The sequence below is a fragment of the Mytilus californianus genome, unplaced genomic scaffold (assembly GCF_021869535.1).
Source record: "Mytilus californianus isolate M0D057914Y unplaced genomic scaffold, xbMytCali1.0.p SCAF_9, whole genome shotgun sequence".
Taxonomy (NCBI): Eukaryota; Metazoa; Mollusca; class Bivalvia; order Mytilida; family Mytilidae; genus Mytilus; species Mytilus californianus.
In genome coordinates this window covers 87,291,614-87,307,957 of record NW_026262745.1, presented here as the reverse complement: position 1 = coordinate 87,307,957, position 16,344 = coordinate 87,291,614, and the positions used below count along the sequence as shown (strand labels likewise).

Here is a 16,344-nt window from a genome sequence, read left to right as displayed (position 1 = left end):
ACCGATTTTGTTTATTCTAGCCAGAAACCTCATATTCTGCGTGTTTGTTTATGGCAAATTTCACGTACTCATGTTGATTTTCACAATAACGAAAACATATTTTGTAAACCAGGAGAATCATTTAACGTGACGGTCTTAAATGTGTTAAACTAATTCAGATACCACGGTGATTAAATGGTATGATGGAAGCGACGACTACAAGCAATAATACATCGTGTTTGGTAAATAGGATATAATCACACATATTCAGATATAAATATACACACACACATACACACACACTCGCTCATAAACAAACACATTTAAGAGATATACAAAACAATACTAACAATGCCAAATATCCTACCTTATCTTTTTTTATTTCCAATTCACTCTGTAATTTACCTGTCTAAAAATGTTTGAGAAAAATCAAAACAAATATATGTAACAATATACACATGATAAAGATAGGATTTGATTTCCAATGAGACAAGGTCTGAAAAAAGGTCTGAAATCATGTCAACACAGAGCAAAACAAACACTAACAAATAACAAACCAGACGTGGCAGGAAACTTAAACATTCTCTCAACAAACAAAAAAAAAAAGACAGTAAGTACAAATCGGATGTCATCGTCGTTACCCGTTACTGACAGCTTGTTCAAAACCGATAACAACTATCATCATTCCCATGGAAACCAATTGTGACCCTCTTCCTGCCGACTTGTTCCTTTATTCTAATGAGGTTGACTTCATACAGGAACTTCTTAAGAAGAAAGAAACGAAGTCAGCAATATCCTTTAACTTTACTTTCCGCTATAAAGATGATGTTTTCTCACTAAATAATTCAAAATTTGGTGACTATTTTGATCGCATCTATCCCATCGAACTAGAGATAACGGATACAATAGATACTGTTAAGTCTGCCTCATATCTTGACTAACATCTAAAAATTGACAATGACGGTCGGTTGACAAAATAACTGTACGACAAAAGAGGAGATTTCAGCGTCCCAATTGCGAACATTCATTTTCTATGTAGTAACATTCCAGCAGCGCCTGCATACGGAGTATAGATCTTCCAATTGATATGACATTCCGGGCTTGTATTTCCTATTATGATTTCTTGATAGAGGGTTGCTGCTCACAAGGTAGCTTTTAAACTTAGAGTTCCGATTTGTGAAGTTGAAATCATCCCTTCGTAAATTTTACGGACGCCATCACGAGTTGGTTGACCGACATGAAATATCCGTTTCACAGATGATATCGGATATGTTCCTTATTTCGTAACTACAATCCCGTTCCCTTTCACGAATATGATCTACCGAATTAGACTATTTACCGGGTTTGTAATATCATGAGCAATACAACGGGTCCCACATGTGGGGCAGGATTTGGTTACCCTTCCGGAGTACCTGAGATCACCCCAAGTTTTTGGGTTCGTGTTGCTTAGTCTTTAGTTTTCTATGTTGTGTCTTGTGTAATATTATTTGTCTGTTTGTCTTTTTTTCTTTTTTAGCCATGGCGTCAGTTTGTTTTCGATCTATGAGTTTGAATGTCCCTCTGGTATCTTTCGCCTCTCTTTAATAAACAAAGCATGTATTAGATTTTATTACAATCAGTTCACATCCATAATCCAATAGATTTAGTTTAAAAACGTCAATAACAAACATTGAAACAAAAGACATTTGCATTGCCAAGATACAGGTATGGACAGATTGTAGAACCGTTAATGTGCATATATATATAGTGAAAATATGAAATTGATAACTATTACAATGTTGGAATGTATTATTGTATTGTTTATTTGTGTATTTCTCTGTCCTGACTGTTCTTGCATATATTTGTGCTGTATTCCTGTCCTGTAGTGTTGTCCTTTTTAGTGTTATGTTTGACATTGCTACAAGAACGCGAGTTTTGACTGGCAACATAATAGTTATCAAAGGTACCAGATTATAATTTAATACGCCAGACGCGCGTTTCGTCTACATAAGACTCATCAGTGACGCTCAGATCCAAAAAATCGTAAACCAAACAAGTACAAAGTTGAAGAGCATTGAGGACCCAAAATTCCAAAAAGTTGTGCCAAATACGGCTAAGTTCATCTATTCCTGGGATAAAAAAATCCTTAGTTTTTCGAAAAAATCAAAGTTTTGTAACAGGAAATTTATAAAAATGACCATATAATTGATATTCATGTCAACACCGAAGTGCTGACTACTGGGCTGGTGATACCATCGGGGACGAAACGTGCACATAACCAGGTTCAACCCACCATTTTTTTTAGAATGTCCTGTACCAAGTCAGGAAAATGGCTGTTGTCATCTTATAGTTTGTTTCTGTGTGTGTTACATTGTCGTTTGGGTTTTTGTTGCACTTTAGTATTTCTGTTGTTTCGTTGTTTTCCTTTTATAGTTGATGTGTTTCCGCCGGTTTTATTTTGTAACCCGGCTTTGTTTTCCCTCGAACGATTGATGACGTTCGAACATCGTTATACTACTGTTGCTTTTATTTATACTCCGCTATACTGATTTTTACTTGGCCATTCTGAATGTTACTCGATTCTAATAGACTGAAGTTTGGATCGGACTAAACAGTCTGAACGTGTACATGATCTTTACCTTGACCTTATGGAAATGTCATACTAAAAAATACAGAAACTGTCTTTTACCCATTCTCGACCTGTACTCAACCTGTACTGAACATAGTATAATCCTTACATGTACTTGTCTAATAAATCGTTTAATTTAAAAATATGATTCATTCAACAATTAACCACTGTTGTACATTCAATCTTCTTACACCTTTTGGTATAACTTTTGCCAAGGTAAAAATTTCTGTTCAAAAATCTAAATACTATGGATTAGTTTATTTTCGTGGGTACCAATTTTCGTGGAATGAGGAAAACTTGCATTTTTCGTTGATATTTGTTTTCGTGGTTTTGTCAAAGTCTAAATAAAAAAGAAGATGTTGTATGATTGCCAATCAGACAAATCTCTACAAGAAACCAACTGACACAGACATTAACAACTATAGGTAAACATACGGCCTTCAACAATGAGCAAAGCTCATACCGCATAGTCAGTTATAAAAGGCCCCGTAATAACAATGTAAAACATTTCAAACGAGAAAACTAACGGCCTGATTTAAGTACACAAAATGAACGAAAAACAAATATGTAACACATAAACAAACGACAATCACTGAATAACAGGCTCCTGACTTTGGACAGCCACAGACATACATAATGTGGCGGGGTTATACATGTTAGCGGGATCCCAACCCTCCCCCTAACCTGGGACAGTGGTGTAACAGTACAACATAATAACGCACTATAAAAATCAGTTGAAAAAGGCTGAACTCATCAGATGGATATAAATACAAATACTACAAATAAAAGTGGACGTGGCCGGGTATACATTTTATAGGACATTTATAATGCGTTGTACATTGGAATTCGTGGGCCCCGGGTTACCACGAAATTAACGAAAATTGGTATTCAACGAATAATAATGAATTCACAGTAGAACAATGAAGGAAAAGTAAAATAACAATAAGACCGATTTCTAAGGAAAATTCAGAACAGCAATCCCTTATCAAATGTCAAAACAAAAAGTTCAAACACACCGAACAACAGTCATATTCTCAACTAGATAAATGCATTTCATTATGTATAACAAGTTTGATTAAACCTGGTTTAATACCTAGCTTAACTTCTCACTTGGTTTGCAGTCGAGTAAAATTCCATTATATTGACAACAGTGTGTGCGCAAAACAAACAGGCTTAATGCTAAGGGAAATAAAAGAACAGTATAACATGTAATAAGGTTGATAAACATCATCAGTACTAACAACTCATAAGGGTGATGTTGATACAAAATATCTATCAAAGACCTCGTTGTATTATCCGATGAACGTTTTTTGCATAACACTGGTTCATCAACTGTCTTCTCAGACACTGGTGAGCGATATATTATGAATAAGTCGAAGATTGATAAACTTGATTGACTACAGTTCAGACTAGTTCAATTATGGGTCAGACTTGGGTTGAGTATGATTCAGACTCTTCAGTTTGTTTTAAACTGATCAAGTACAAGTTAAGACTGTTTACTATGTCCTTTCGAGAAAAATGATGAAGTAAAAATCAATACAGTTTAGTTCACATGTTACCTATTTGAAACTTTTATTAGTTTGTAGTGTACAAACCTTTAAAAAGACTTATTAAGAAGGGATATAGTTACGATACTGTTGTCAGGTCATTAAAGATTGCATATTTTGGCGTTAATATTGATTCACTTATAGGGTCTTTGCATCGGCACTAAACACATGTATTTAAAAACCAGTTGTTGGCATGACACGGGTTATGTTCTTCTCATATATGTTATGATGGTATGATACTAAACCCCTAACGGGAAGGATTGTGCCTGATATTCATATGATGTAGACATAATCTTTCAATCAGTTTAATTGAAGTCTGGAGCTGGCATGTCAGTTAACTGCTAGTAGTCTGTTGTTATTTCTGTATTATTGTCATTTTGTTTATTTTCTTTGGTTACATCTTCTGACATCAGACTCGGACTTCTCTTGAACTGAATTTTAATGTGCGTATTGTTATGCGTTTACTTTTCTACATTGGCTAGAGGTATAGGGGGAGGGTTGAGATCTCATAAACATGTTAAACCCCGCCGCATTTTTGCGCCTGTCCCAAGTCAGGAGCCTCTAGCCTTTGTTAGTCTTGTATTATTTTTAATTTTAGTTTCTTGTGTACAATTTGGAGTTTAGTATGGCGTTCATTATCACTGAACTAGTATATATATTTGTTTAGGGGCCAGCTAAAGGACGCCTCCGGGTACAGGAATTTCTCGCTGCATTGAAGACCTGTTGGTGACCTTCTGCTGTTGTCTGTTCTAGGGTCGGGTTGTTGTCTCTTTGACACATTCCCCATTTCCATTCTCAATTTTATAACATTAACATGTAGTTTGGATTTACTTCATTGATGACAGAATCGATATTTATTCCCCACAAAACAATATTAAATGATATGATAACATATTGAATTGGTAACCTTTTATAATAAGTTTATTTTAAGTATCGCTTAGTGTTAACTGTTTTATCATTCCTGTAATGTTTCGAACTTCTGTCTTCTTTTAAAGGCAGCTTATCATTTTTAGTTTCGTATATTTAAGGTACAGATTTGAAGCAAAGCCAAAACGTGCGAAAATGATAAATCTATATTGCACAAGCATATACACATACACAAACACATACATACATGTACACACAGGAAATATAAATTACAACATTAATAATTGTCAAATATCATGACTGGTACAAGTGGTACCTAATTTCTGGTTTTTTTTTTCTTACTTTAGTCATCTGTTTTTTTTGCGTATGTAAGAAAGTGTATAAGATATGAAACTGTTTCAATATGTCTCAGATTGTTTCGTACAATTTGCTTTTCAAATACAGTTTATTGGTTGCATTAAAGGCCTTTGTTTAAAAACTGCGCTGTATCACTTTACACATGCTTATCAAGTAATAAACCTATTAGAAAATGCAAACGAATCAACACAGCCAAACACACTAATACAAACACAATTCACAATATGACAACATTGTCAACCACTTACCAAATCGCACTCCAAGTCTTGTTCATGATGTTTATCCAAATGCTAAAGACATAAAAACAGATATTGCGACATGTTTTTCTAATCAGTAATAAGCAGGTTTCATTTACTATAACGTCGGTGTATGCATCAATGAATGGAGGAAACATGTACGGAAGATATGATATGCAATTTTATTTAACCCTTTTGCCGATGTCAAACTATTTAATTAATTGAATTCAAGGTTAACATGGAAAACAAATTGCAAAATTTGAAATAAACTGCTGAATAATTTGTAATAACCGAAATAATACCATATATCTTAATGTAAAGTCCACATATTCCTACATAGGTACATAGGTACACACTTCTCCTCTTTGTATAGAATTAAATGTGCCTTTTACTTCTAATTTGTTTTACTAAAAACAGAACTGTGTCGTTTATATTGATATTATTGTAGACTGAGTATATGTTAAGTCAAAGAAAATCATTGTATCATTGTAAAAGGTTTTTAGATATCTTTCAAAATGATTGTGAGTTTACCTGTTGAATAAGCTGAATTGCTGAACAATCTTTGTTTTCAATGCTCTGAAATTGATATTAATGTTTGCATATATAAATATCACTTTGTGGAGGCAGCACTGACAAAGGTATATGGTAATACTTCTTTACGTACGACTAAACGTTTTTAGTCAAAATATGTTGAAAATAGTATTCTATTCTACATTAAATCGTTAATCACTTTTTAATTTTTAACTAAGATATGCAGTGTAGCATCGGTACCACAACGTTATAGTGCACATTGAACAAATCTTATAAAAAAGTCTTTTTATCCAATACAATTCTTGAAACAGCATCAAAAGGTTTATGAAGTAAAGTTAATATTGTGTCTGCGTTAAACACAAGAGATAAACACTCATTCTACTTACCAGCATAAATACATTTGGTAAGTTATCGAGTACAAATGAGCTCATGTTTTCAATTTTCTGCATTACCAGCATAACCAAGTCTGTTTTGTTGGCTATAAGCGACGACTGCAAAAGTTCTGAAACACTGTCTTTTTCGTATTCCTGTTTTTCAAAATGTATAAATCTTTTTATTATTTGGAAACGCCTTCGAAGGTTGTTTTTGTTTGTGTCTCTTGGCTTTTTTTTGTTCAGAATGATGTATACATTGGTATTGTAAGACTTTGATGTTATGTTTGTTCTCTTGTAAACTGTGTATTACGTCACAAAGTACATATATTTCATGTTTACACGATTTGAAATATTTGTTTCTAGGACAGAAATATAGGCAACGGTAGTATACCGGTGTTCAAAAGTCATAAATCGATTGAGAGAAAACAAAACCAGGTTACAAACTTGAATCGAGGGAAGCACATTAACGAGGAAAACAAAGGAACAACAAGAACACTAAAGTGCAACAAAAACAAACACCAACATTCATGGAAACAAAATATTTGATAACTAACTGTGTTCAAACAAAACTGATATCGGGTTTCGAATTGTATATTTTACATTAAATTTAAATTGACATACAGTTATAGATTGATAAAAGAGGGACGAAAGATACCAGAGGGACAGTCAAACTCATAGATCGAAAACAAACTGACAACGCTATGGCCAAAAATAAAAAGACAAACAGACAAACAACAGTACAGATGACACAACATAGAAAACTAAAGACTAAGCAACACGAACCCCACCAAAAACTGGGGGTGATCTTAGGTGCTCCGGAAGGGTAAGCAGATCCTGCTCCACATGTGGCACCCGTCGTGTTGCTTATGTTATTACAAATCCGGTAAATAGTCTAATTCGGTAGGTCACATTCGTGAAAAGGGATGGGTATTGTATTTACGACATAAGGAACATATCCGATATCATCTGTGATACGGTTATTCCATAACGGACAATGCGACCATACACATTATACAAATTAACAATTTCATGATGTTTTTTTTTTATGAATAAAAAACCATAACTCGGAAACGTACAATCTGAAATATATAAAAATCGAAAGGGACCACATGTCAATTGATATAAACCATTCATCAAAGATTTTTATAAATAGGTAAAAGTGTTTAGGGGTTATTGTCTGAAAACTGGAAAATCACCCTTTTGAGTGAATAAAACCCCAAAACATAACTTGGAAACGTAAAATACAAAATTGGAAAAAAAAATAGAAAGGCATTTTATATAGATATAAACAATTCAAGCAAATTTGTTAAAACGGTTTTTAGTTTTTGTCCGACATGTTGACGACGCAGGGACGGACAGACGGACTGATTAACAACGGTATACCATTATACGTCCCGTAAACTGGCGTATAAAAGTAAAAAAAAAAACTAAACTAAAAAAAAAAACCAAAACAAAATAAAAAAAAATTACAAACATTTACTTACACAAATTAAAATAATCGTATTGATCAAGAAGATATATTTCTTATCGAACTCACATCAACGAATTCTTGTAGTATCCTCCGTAAGTCTTCTTCATATTTTATGAAAGACTCATCCTTCATGCTGTTAATCAGCTTTGTGAAAGATTTTGACACATTCGTAAAGTATGTAGCCTTGTTTATGGTCTTAAAATAGTTTGGCCTGTTTTTGTCCATGAAGTAGTCCGACCTGTATATTTTCACAAACTGTAAGAATAAATGTGTTCTGGCTTTAACCACAACCACTACTGCTTTTACAGCTAAATAATTCTGATACATAGAATCAGCACAAATAATAACTCCATGTGTTTTCAAGTAATCTGAATAATTCGACTATTTTCTTAGAACTGGACTTATATCAATTAAGACTAATCTAGAGGCAGCGCAGATGTGATATGATTACTAAAAATCTTTAAAAAAATATGGTTGACTTAATCAACATCTCTTCCCTCTTTAATACAATAATATCAAAATATTTCATATTTGTCACTTTGTACAAGTATTCCCCATTTTTCCAAACATATAATAATTGTTCAGCTTTTTTTCATAAATAAATAACTAAAATAGGAATAAGAAGCTGTGGCATGAGTGCCAATGACGAGACAACTCTCTATCCAAGTCACAATTTATAAAAGTAAACCATTATAGGTCAAGGTACGGTCTTCAACACGGAGCCTTTGCTCACACCGAACAGCAAGCCATAAAGCCCCCCTCCCCCCCCCCCCCCCCCCCCCCCCCCCCTTCCAAAAAAAAATACTATTGTAAAACCATGCAAACGGGAAAACCAACGGTCTAATCTATACAAGTATAAAAAAAGAGAAACACCAATGAACCACATGAACAAACGACAACTACTGAACATCAAAAACACAATAATCAGTAGTTCTTTGAAAACAATTGCAGCGGGATTAAACGTTTTAATGGTACAAAACCTTCTTCCTTATCTGAAACAATCGTGTAACATCACAACATAGAAAGACACACTATAAAATATCAATTGGAATGGCTTAACTCAATCAGAAAACGTAGCAACACAAATTATTATACACTGAACGAATACATTTGATCTAGGATACAATGTAAATACAAAGATAATCAAATTTAGGGATGAATAATTAAAGTCAAAGTATTATACCGCTGTGAAATGCAAAACAATTTCAGAAAAATATCAACTTTAAAAAAAAAACGTTAAATATACAGAGATAAATGAAAACAATTTTGTTGTTAAGTTTACTTCTTCTTTTGTCTGTATAATTCTCCGTTAAGGGATACCAAGAAGTTTCTTGTATATTAATAAAACTAATCCAAAACTTGGTATATGTGGGTGTGGGATGAATATCAACAGTAAAACTATAAACTTGGTGCTCGATAAAACTTCTTGTTCTTCAAGTACAGGTGCCGGAAGTGTGATGTTTATACAGTATAAAAGGAGAAAGGAAATAATATTGATGTTCATAGTACAAAGAAGTGAAAATTTATAATAATTCCAAACAATCAAAGCTGGTATATAGACCAGATACAAGTTACCATGAAAAAAGCATTATAAATAGTATCAGCAGGTCAAATTAACAAGAAAGTACGATTTAAGAGTACTTGCAGTTACTGCATGATTTGTATTGAATAGTTTATAGTTTATAGTTGAAAACATATTTGAGAGCTTTATCTTTTATTATAATTTCGTCATAAGAGGGTTTATGCTTACAAGGAAGCTTTCAAACCAAGAGTTCCATGTTGTGGAATTTAAATAATGATTTTGGAAACTCTATGGACGCCATCTCGAGTTTTTTTTTACCAATATTGATTATCTGCCTAAGCCTTACAGAGGACGACCGATATGTTCCAATTTAGTAACCACAATCCCCTGTTCGTCTAATGTAACTAACCGAACAAGACTTATCGCCGGTGATTAGTTACATTAGCAACACGATTGGTGCAATAATTGATCAGAATCTGTTTACTCTACCTCAGAAAATATGAACATCCCCGGTATATGTCATGTGTGTTGGGCTTCTTGTTGTTAGTCTTTAGTTTTTCTGTTGTGTTTACTGTGGTTATTCTTTTGGTGCTTTATCGTTATTGCCTTGGCAGTAACAGTTGTTTTTAATGTATACAGGAAGTGTAATAGACTTAAATAGTGAAATAGTGAAATAATTATTCGCTTGTAGCAGCCAGTATACTTCAATATTGTCAAAATAAGCTAAGAAACATTAACAATGAATTATTCACGTGCAATTAAATTATTTGACCTCATTGAATCCGTATTCATGTGACCTTCAAATAAACTCATTAGCTAGAGATAGATTCCACATGAATTATGGGAAAAGAATGGCATCATTGACAGTGAAACAAAGGTATATCATTTGATTGACAGTTTCGATCCACAAAACGCATCCTTATACAGGTAAAATCTATGATTAACATTATTTTTTTAACTTGTAATATGAAATTAACCAGATGTAGAAAAAATCCCTTTGCACGAGTTTGCTATCTATCTATATTTTTGTTTATATCGCTTATATGACCATCACCAGGATATACGTTTCAGTATGTTATTAATCAGAAATTTTTAGTCACATCGGGGAACATGAATTTGACAGTCAATGTCCCTTTCAAAAGTTTTACTGGCATTTCTAAATTGAAACGATAATTGCGGTTTTATGATATTTGACCTCGTATATTATTATGATTTAAAGAATGAATACCTGTGATAATTTGTCCTTGTATTGATTATAATACTCATCTAAATCTAAATTAAAGTTTGAAGTGTATTTCTGCTTTGCCATAACCATAACCTTTTCTTCGATTTTTTTGTCTAATTTGTCCATTCTTTTTTCATCAAATTTGTGCATCTGCAATTTGAAAAAAAATTCGTTCTTTCAATCATTATTGACAGAGAGAACACCATTACGTAATAAGTAGTAATAACAAAAAAGTAAAACTAAAAGTAAGCATTTTGTCTTTGATACATGATTTTTTTTATCCATTCAGCTGTTACTGGCTTTAAACTAACTGTACTCTCAGATCTTTATGTAGTATCTTTTTATTGTTGGGATGTACAAGTACCTGGTCACTCTATGTTTTAGTTAGACGTATTTCTATGTCTATCCATCTGATGAGTTTAGCCTTTTTCAACTGATTTGTATAGTTCGTTCTTATGTTGTATTTGTCTACCACTGTCATAGATTAGGGAGATGGTTGGGATCCCGCTAACATGTTTACACCGCCATATTCTGTATGCAAGTGTCTGTCCCAAGTCAGGAGCCTATAATTCAGTGGTTGTTGCTGTGTTACATATTTTTGTTCGTTCATTTTTTTTTATACTTAAACGGAATCCGTTATTTTTTCTCGGTTTAATTGTTTTACATTTCGGGGCCTTTTATAGCTGACTATGCGGAATGAACTCTGTTCATTGTCGAAGGCCTTACGGTGATCTATATTTGTTAATGTCTGTGTCATTTGGTGCCGTGTAAATAGTTGTCTCATTGGCAATCATGTCACATCTTCTTTTATATATATGGTCCCCAGGAGCTAACATTCATCACCCAATTCGATTGGGTATATATAAACGAATTATTACAAGAAACAAAATAATGACATAATCTTCATTAAGTTTTGTAACAAATACAATACAAACTGCACTATTGTCGTGTTGTAAATTGGTATCTTCCAGAAATCTTGGAATAATTATTATATGTTACATGTACATAAGATCCCAGATGTACATGACAAGTTCGGATCAAGGACAGGCTAGGCTTATATGTCGAGGCTTTTTATAGGTTACTATGCGGTATGGAATTTCCTCATTGTTGAAGACCGTACGGTGAGCTATAGCTGTTTAATTCTGTGCCTTTTTGGTATCTTGTGGAGAGTCGTCTTATTGGCAATCATACCACATCTTCTTTTCTAAATTATCGTTCTAAACGTAAATGACTCAATATACTAGGTATATAAATCATTAATTTATTTATGTTTGTTACGTACGTTGTAACCTTAGAAACAAACCACAATACATATCTGTCATTTAAATACACTTTTAATCAACAACTTTTCTTTTAAATAACGTATAATCTTTAAACATGATTTAATTTTTTGCTTATTGTTAACATCACTAAATATGTATTGGTGTCCCATGAATGACATTAATGTTGACGAGCCTATTGTCAGGTGACAATGCTCAGTAATAAAGGCCATACCATTACCATTAGCTGATACATTCGAAAGCGTGTCTGTGTATGAATAATATAGAATCACTTAATTTCATGAAACAAACGAAACAAAACATTCACCCAAAAACATCAACTTAGAGAAGATAATCTTAATTATTAATATATAAAATTGAGAACGGAAATGGGGAAAATTTCAATGACACAACAACCCGACCAAAGAGCAGACAACAGCCGAATGCCACCAATGGGTCTTCAATGCAGCGAGAAAATCTCGTACCTGGAGGTGGTCCTCACACGGCCCCTAAATAAAATAGCGTACTATTTCAGTGATATTGGACGTCACACCAAACTATAAAACACATAAATAAATTAAAATTACGAAACTTACAAGACTAACAAAGGCCAGAGGCTCCTGACTAGAGACAGGCGCAAAATGCGGCGGGGTTAAGCATGTTTTGTGAGATCTCAGCCCTCCCTCTTTATCTCTAGCCAATGTAGAATAAAGAAATACATATTAAAACGCACAGTAAAACTCAGTTTAAAAGAAGTCTGAGTCCGATGTCAGAAAAGGTAAAAAAAAAAGATGACAATGATACATAAATTAATAAATATATTTCTCATCAAACTCACCTTCGCAAACGTGTTTGATATATACTGGAACTCCTCACGATCATCAGCTGCCAAATGTTTTCCTAACTTGTAAAATGATCTTGATAAAACTGAGAAGTATTTTTCGTTTCTTACCCAAAAGAACTGTGGAGAGAATTTGTGTCTACAATTAACAACCACTGACAATCTTACGATTTTCTTTAATACAGGAATAATAAGTTTTGAGTTAAGCTAAAGGCTTGACAATATGTTAATGTGCTTTCAATTCTATTTTTAGTAATCGCAATGATTGTGGAGAGAGAGAAAAAAAACATAAAAACAGTCAAAAATTACATACACACTATGTAACATCCGGTGATCAATGTGAACAGAAATAGCTTGACAATTGACTGTCGTGTGCTGCTTACTTACTGGAAGACACTTTTCTGTTTGACGAATATTATTATATATCGTAAAAAAACATTCTGCCTTCAACAGTAAAAAAATTAATTTATGTTATAGGAAAAATAATCTAGCTTTATAAAGTAAGTATGCCGAATCATTAAAATATGTCATCGATAAAAGTCTGACTTTCGATATTTTGTTTGGAAAGTAAAAATGTGTTTTCAACGACAATATTTGGTATTTTAGTCTAATAAAAGGAGAAAAGGTAGTTTCTGTTTTAAACCTATCGAAAATAGAAAATTAAAATTAATTGTCAATAACATGAATAACACACGATAACTATCAAATGAATTGATTGTTCCGCATGTTCAGGTACATTATAGATTGCAATTTGTATCACGGAACGATAATGACCGTAAACAGGTCTTTATTTTATTCCTTGAATTAAATTTCATTGAAACTTGGTATCGTCCGGGTGGATTTTTCATAAAAAAGACATAGTTATATGTGTGTATATCAATAGTATAATATTTAAGAATAGATACATGTAATACATCCTTTTTGAATTCCATATAAGACTCTGATAATTTCTTGGAAAAGCTTTTATTCTTCGGATTGAGTTGGTAATACGATCCTGGTAATCGTGCATATTCTTCATGAACCGCTGTTATTACTTCTCGGATTTCATTTTTCAAATTGTACATCCTTTTTTCATTTAGTTCCTGCAATTTGAAACAATAATTATTAAGAATTAAAAACCAATTGTTCAGAGAACAATTGAAGGTCTTTCCACCCATAAAGATCAATTTTGATATAGAACTATTAAAATTCAGTTTGATATATCATATCCAGCGTCAAATGATAGCTTATTGTACACTGATTCCAAAAATATATGGTTTCTATACATTTTTTTCTAAATAAGGGAAATAAATTGTTACTTCCGGTTTTTTTTTTATAGTTTACGTGATACTGATTCGAAAAATATATGGTTCAATATACTTTAACATTAAATAAGTACAAAAAATAACTACTTCCGGTTTACACATGGTCACTTCCGGTTGGCTTTTCCATGGTCAAGTGGCTTGCAACGTAATGCAAAAAGTCCCATGGCTTTATCATGTATACATATGAGGTAAAAGCAAAGGTCAATATCTAGAACGTCAAATTTACCAATGACCTTGAGCTCAATTTCAAGGTCATAAACCAAGGGCTTCAAATCAAAAGACCATAGGTCTTAATTACACATGGTTAATGAGTTATATCACTATGTGCCTAATTTTTAATATAAGAGGGGAGAAAACTCCAATTTAGTGTTAGTGTACCCTTTCAACCAAAATTTATGTTTTACGACATGTCGCAACTTACAATTTAGTAAAAATATGTTGTTAATATCTTAAACGGTTTTTGAAAAGAATTGAAAATAAGCAAAAATCTAAATTTAAAATATGACCTTGACCTCAGACCTTGACCTTATTTTCTTTTTTTTTTGGACCAAGGACCTCAAATAAAAAGATCCTAGGTCTCTATCACTTATGGTTTACAAGATAGAAATGCATATCACTTATATCAAATGCATAAGGGGAAATAACTCTCATGTGGAGTGTTCGTATGGCTTCGGTCAAAATCGAACAAATCATGCGAAAGATACAACGAGCAATTTAATAAAATATATTTGTCGCTTTCTTATACGGTTATGTAGGAGATGCAGTCACAAGGAAAACAGTGTTCTGGGAGATAACTTCTTCAAAGAAAAGTATTCGGTTACGCAGGGTGAATTTCACAGGCGCATAAACTGTTCGATATCATATACCAAACATCTAAGTGACATCTTGCGAAAAAACATGTATACGCAAGAAATAAAAGTGGCGGAAGAAGAAAAAAATTAAATAATATAAATCAAGTGTTTTAAAAACAATTGTTAACGGTCTTTCTTCTCCGAAACATGATTGATTGATTGATTGATTAATTAATTGATTGGTTGTTTGGTTGGCTGGTTGACTGATATAGTAATTAAACACATGGGATAGGGTCACTTGGAACAAGCGAAAAAGAAACAAATGAGATCTTGGGCCCCATATTAAACAGATTGATTGATTTGTTGGTTGATTGGTTGGTAGGTTGATTGATTGATTGATTAGTTGATTGACTGACTGATTGATTGATTGATTGGTTGAAATTTTGCATGGCACTCTCTCTATGCGAGGCATCGGACTTAACGTTAATATTCTGAGCGAACGTGGCTGCGTATTTGTACATCCCGGACAGCCAAACGAACAGCCAGGATTTCCTTATGAATAAAAATCCTTATATCTTCATTTTATGAATGTTCTCTTTTTTCTACGGGAACTCTGACTTCATGTTTTGTTTTTGTTTTATATTTGTTGTGTGTGCATTTTATTTGAGCTTGTAGGAAAACTGAGAAACATTTTGTCGTGGAAGTTCCATTTTCTTTATTTGGATATGGAATTTTTTATTCTAAATTTAGGTCCGCGCCCGCGGTGGTGTTTGTGAAGTCACGTGACGCTCAAATATATATGTCTGGAGTTATATTAATATCTTTTCAGGGGAGACCGTTGAACAGAGCGCATGTGTATCGATCAGAGAAACCATTGTTTTTATTTTGAACAGGTCATTGATGTCGGATCATGCATACATATTACGTGCACAGATTTGTATTTTAATGCATGTTTAGAAATTTGATTGTAGGATTTCAGTAATATTTACGAACTTGGGAGGGATTTCTCCGACATTGATTTTAATTTCGCAATCAAGCGGACCGCACGTGTCTCATCGATTGATTTCAGAAAATACATGAATTGGAGCAGATTTTTGCAGGGATGGATTTCTATTTCAGAAAGAAGTTTGTACATAAGAAGGATTAGCATTTTACAGTATAATGTACGGGACTAAAAGCGATTTTCTTTTCATAGAAATGGGATAACTTAAAAAAAAAATCAGTTGAAAAAATGGGGGGATGGGGAGTGTAGTCGTAGACTGTGGTTGATAATTGAGATTAGAAACATTTACAGCATGATAGCTGCAAAGTTTGAAGTTTTGATAAGTAATTTGTTGATTCGACTATAACAGGGACATTGACCCTGCAATAAAATGACGCGTACCATTTCGACAAAAAATTTCTAGTAAACACGTGTTGCGACAAACCTTTT

General features: G+C 33.2%; 1 protein-coding gene across 1 annotated transcript in view; it reads right to left on the bottom strand.

The window, feature by feature from the left end:
- LOC127716642 (transient receptor potential cation channel subfamily M member 5-like) overlaps positions 1-16,344 on the bottom strand; it is a 50,810-nt gene that overhangs the window by 7,737 nt on the left and 26,729 nt on the right. Inside the window, exons 11-18 of the mRNA XM_052222882.1 lie at positions 13,723-13,899; positions 12,815-12,937; positions 10,721-10,867; positions 8,037-8,225; positions 6,512-6,652; positions 6,126-6,170; positions 5,607-5,648; positions 347-388 (exon numbers count right to left, since the gene is read on the bottom strand). Coding sequence (XP_052078842.1) covers positions 347-388; positions 5,607-5,648; positions 6,126-6,170; positions 6,512-6,652; positions 8,037-8,225; positions 10,721-10,867; positions 12,815-12,937; positions 13,723-13,899 — 906 coding nt within the window. The remainder of the gene's footprint in view (positions 1-346; positions 389-5,606; positions 5,649-6,125; positions 6,171-6,511; positions 6,653-8,036; positions 8,226-10,720; positions 10,868-12,814; positions 12,938-13,722; positions 13,900-16,344) is intronic.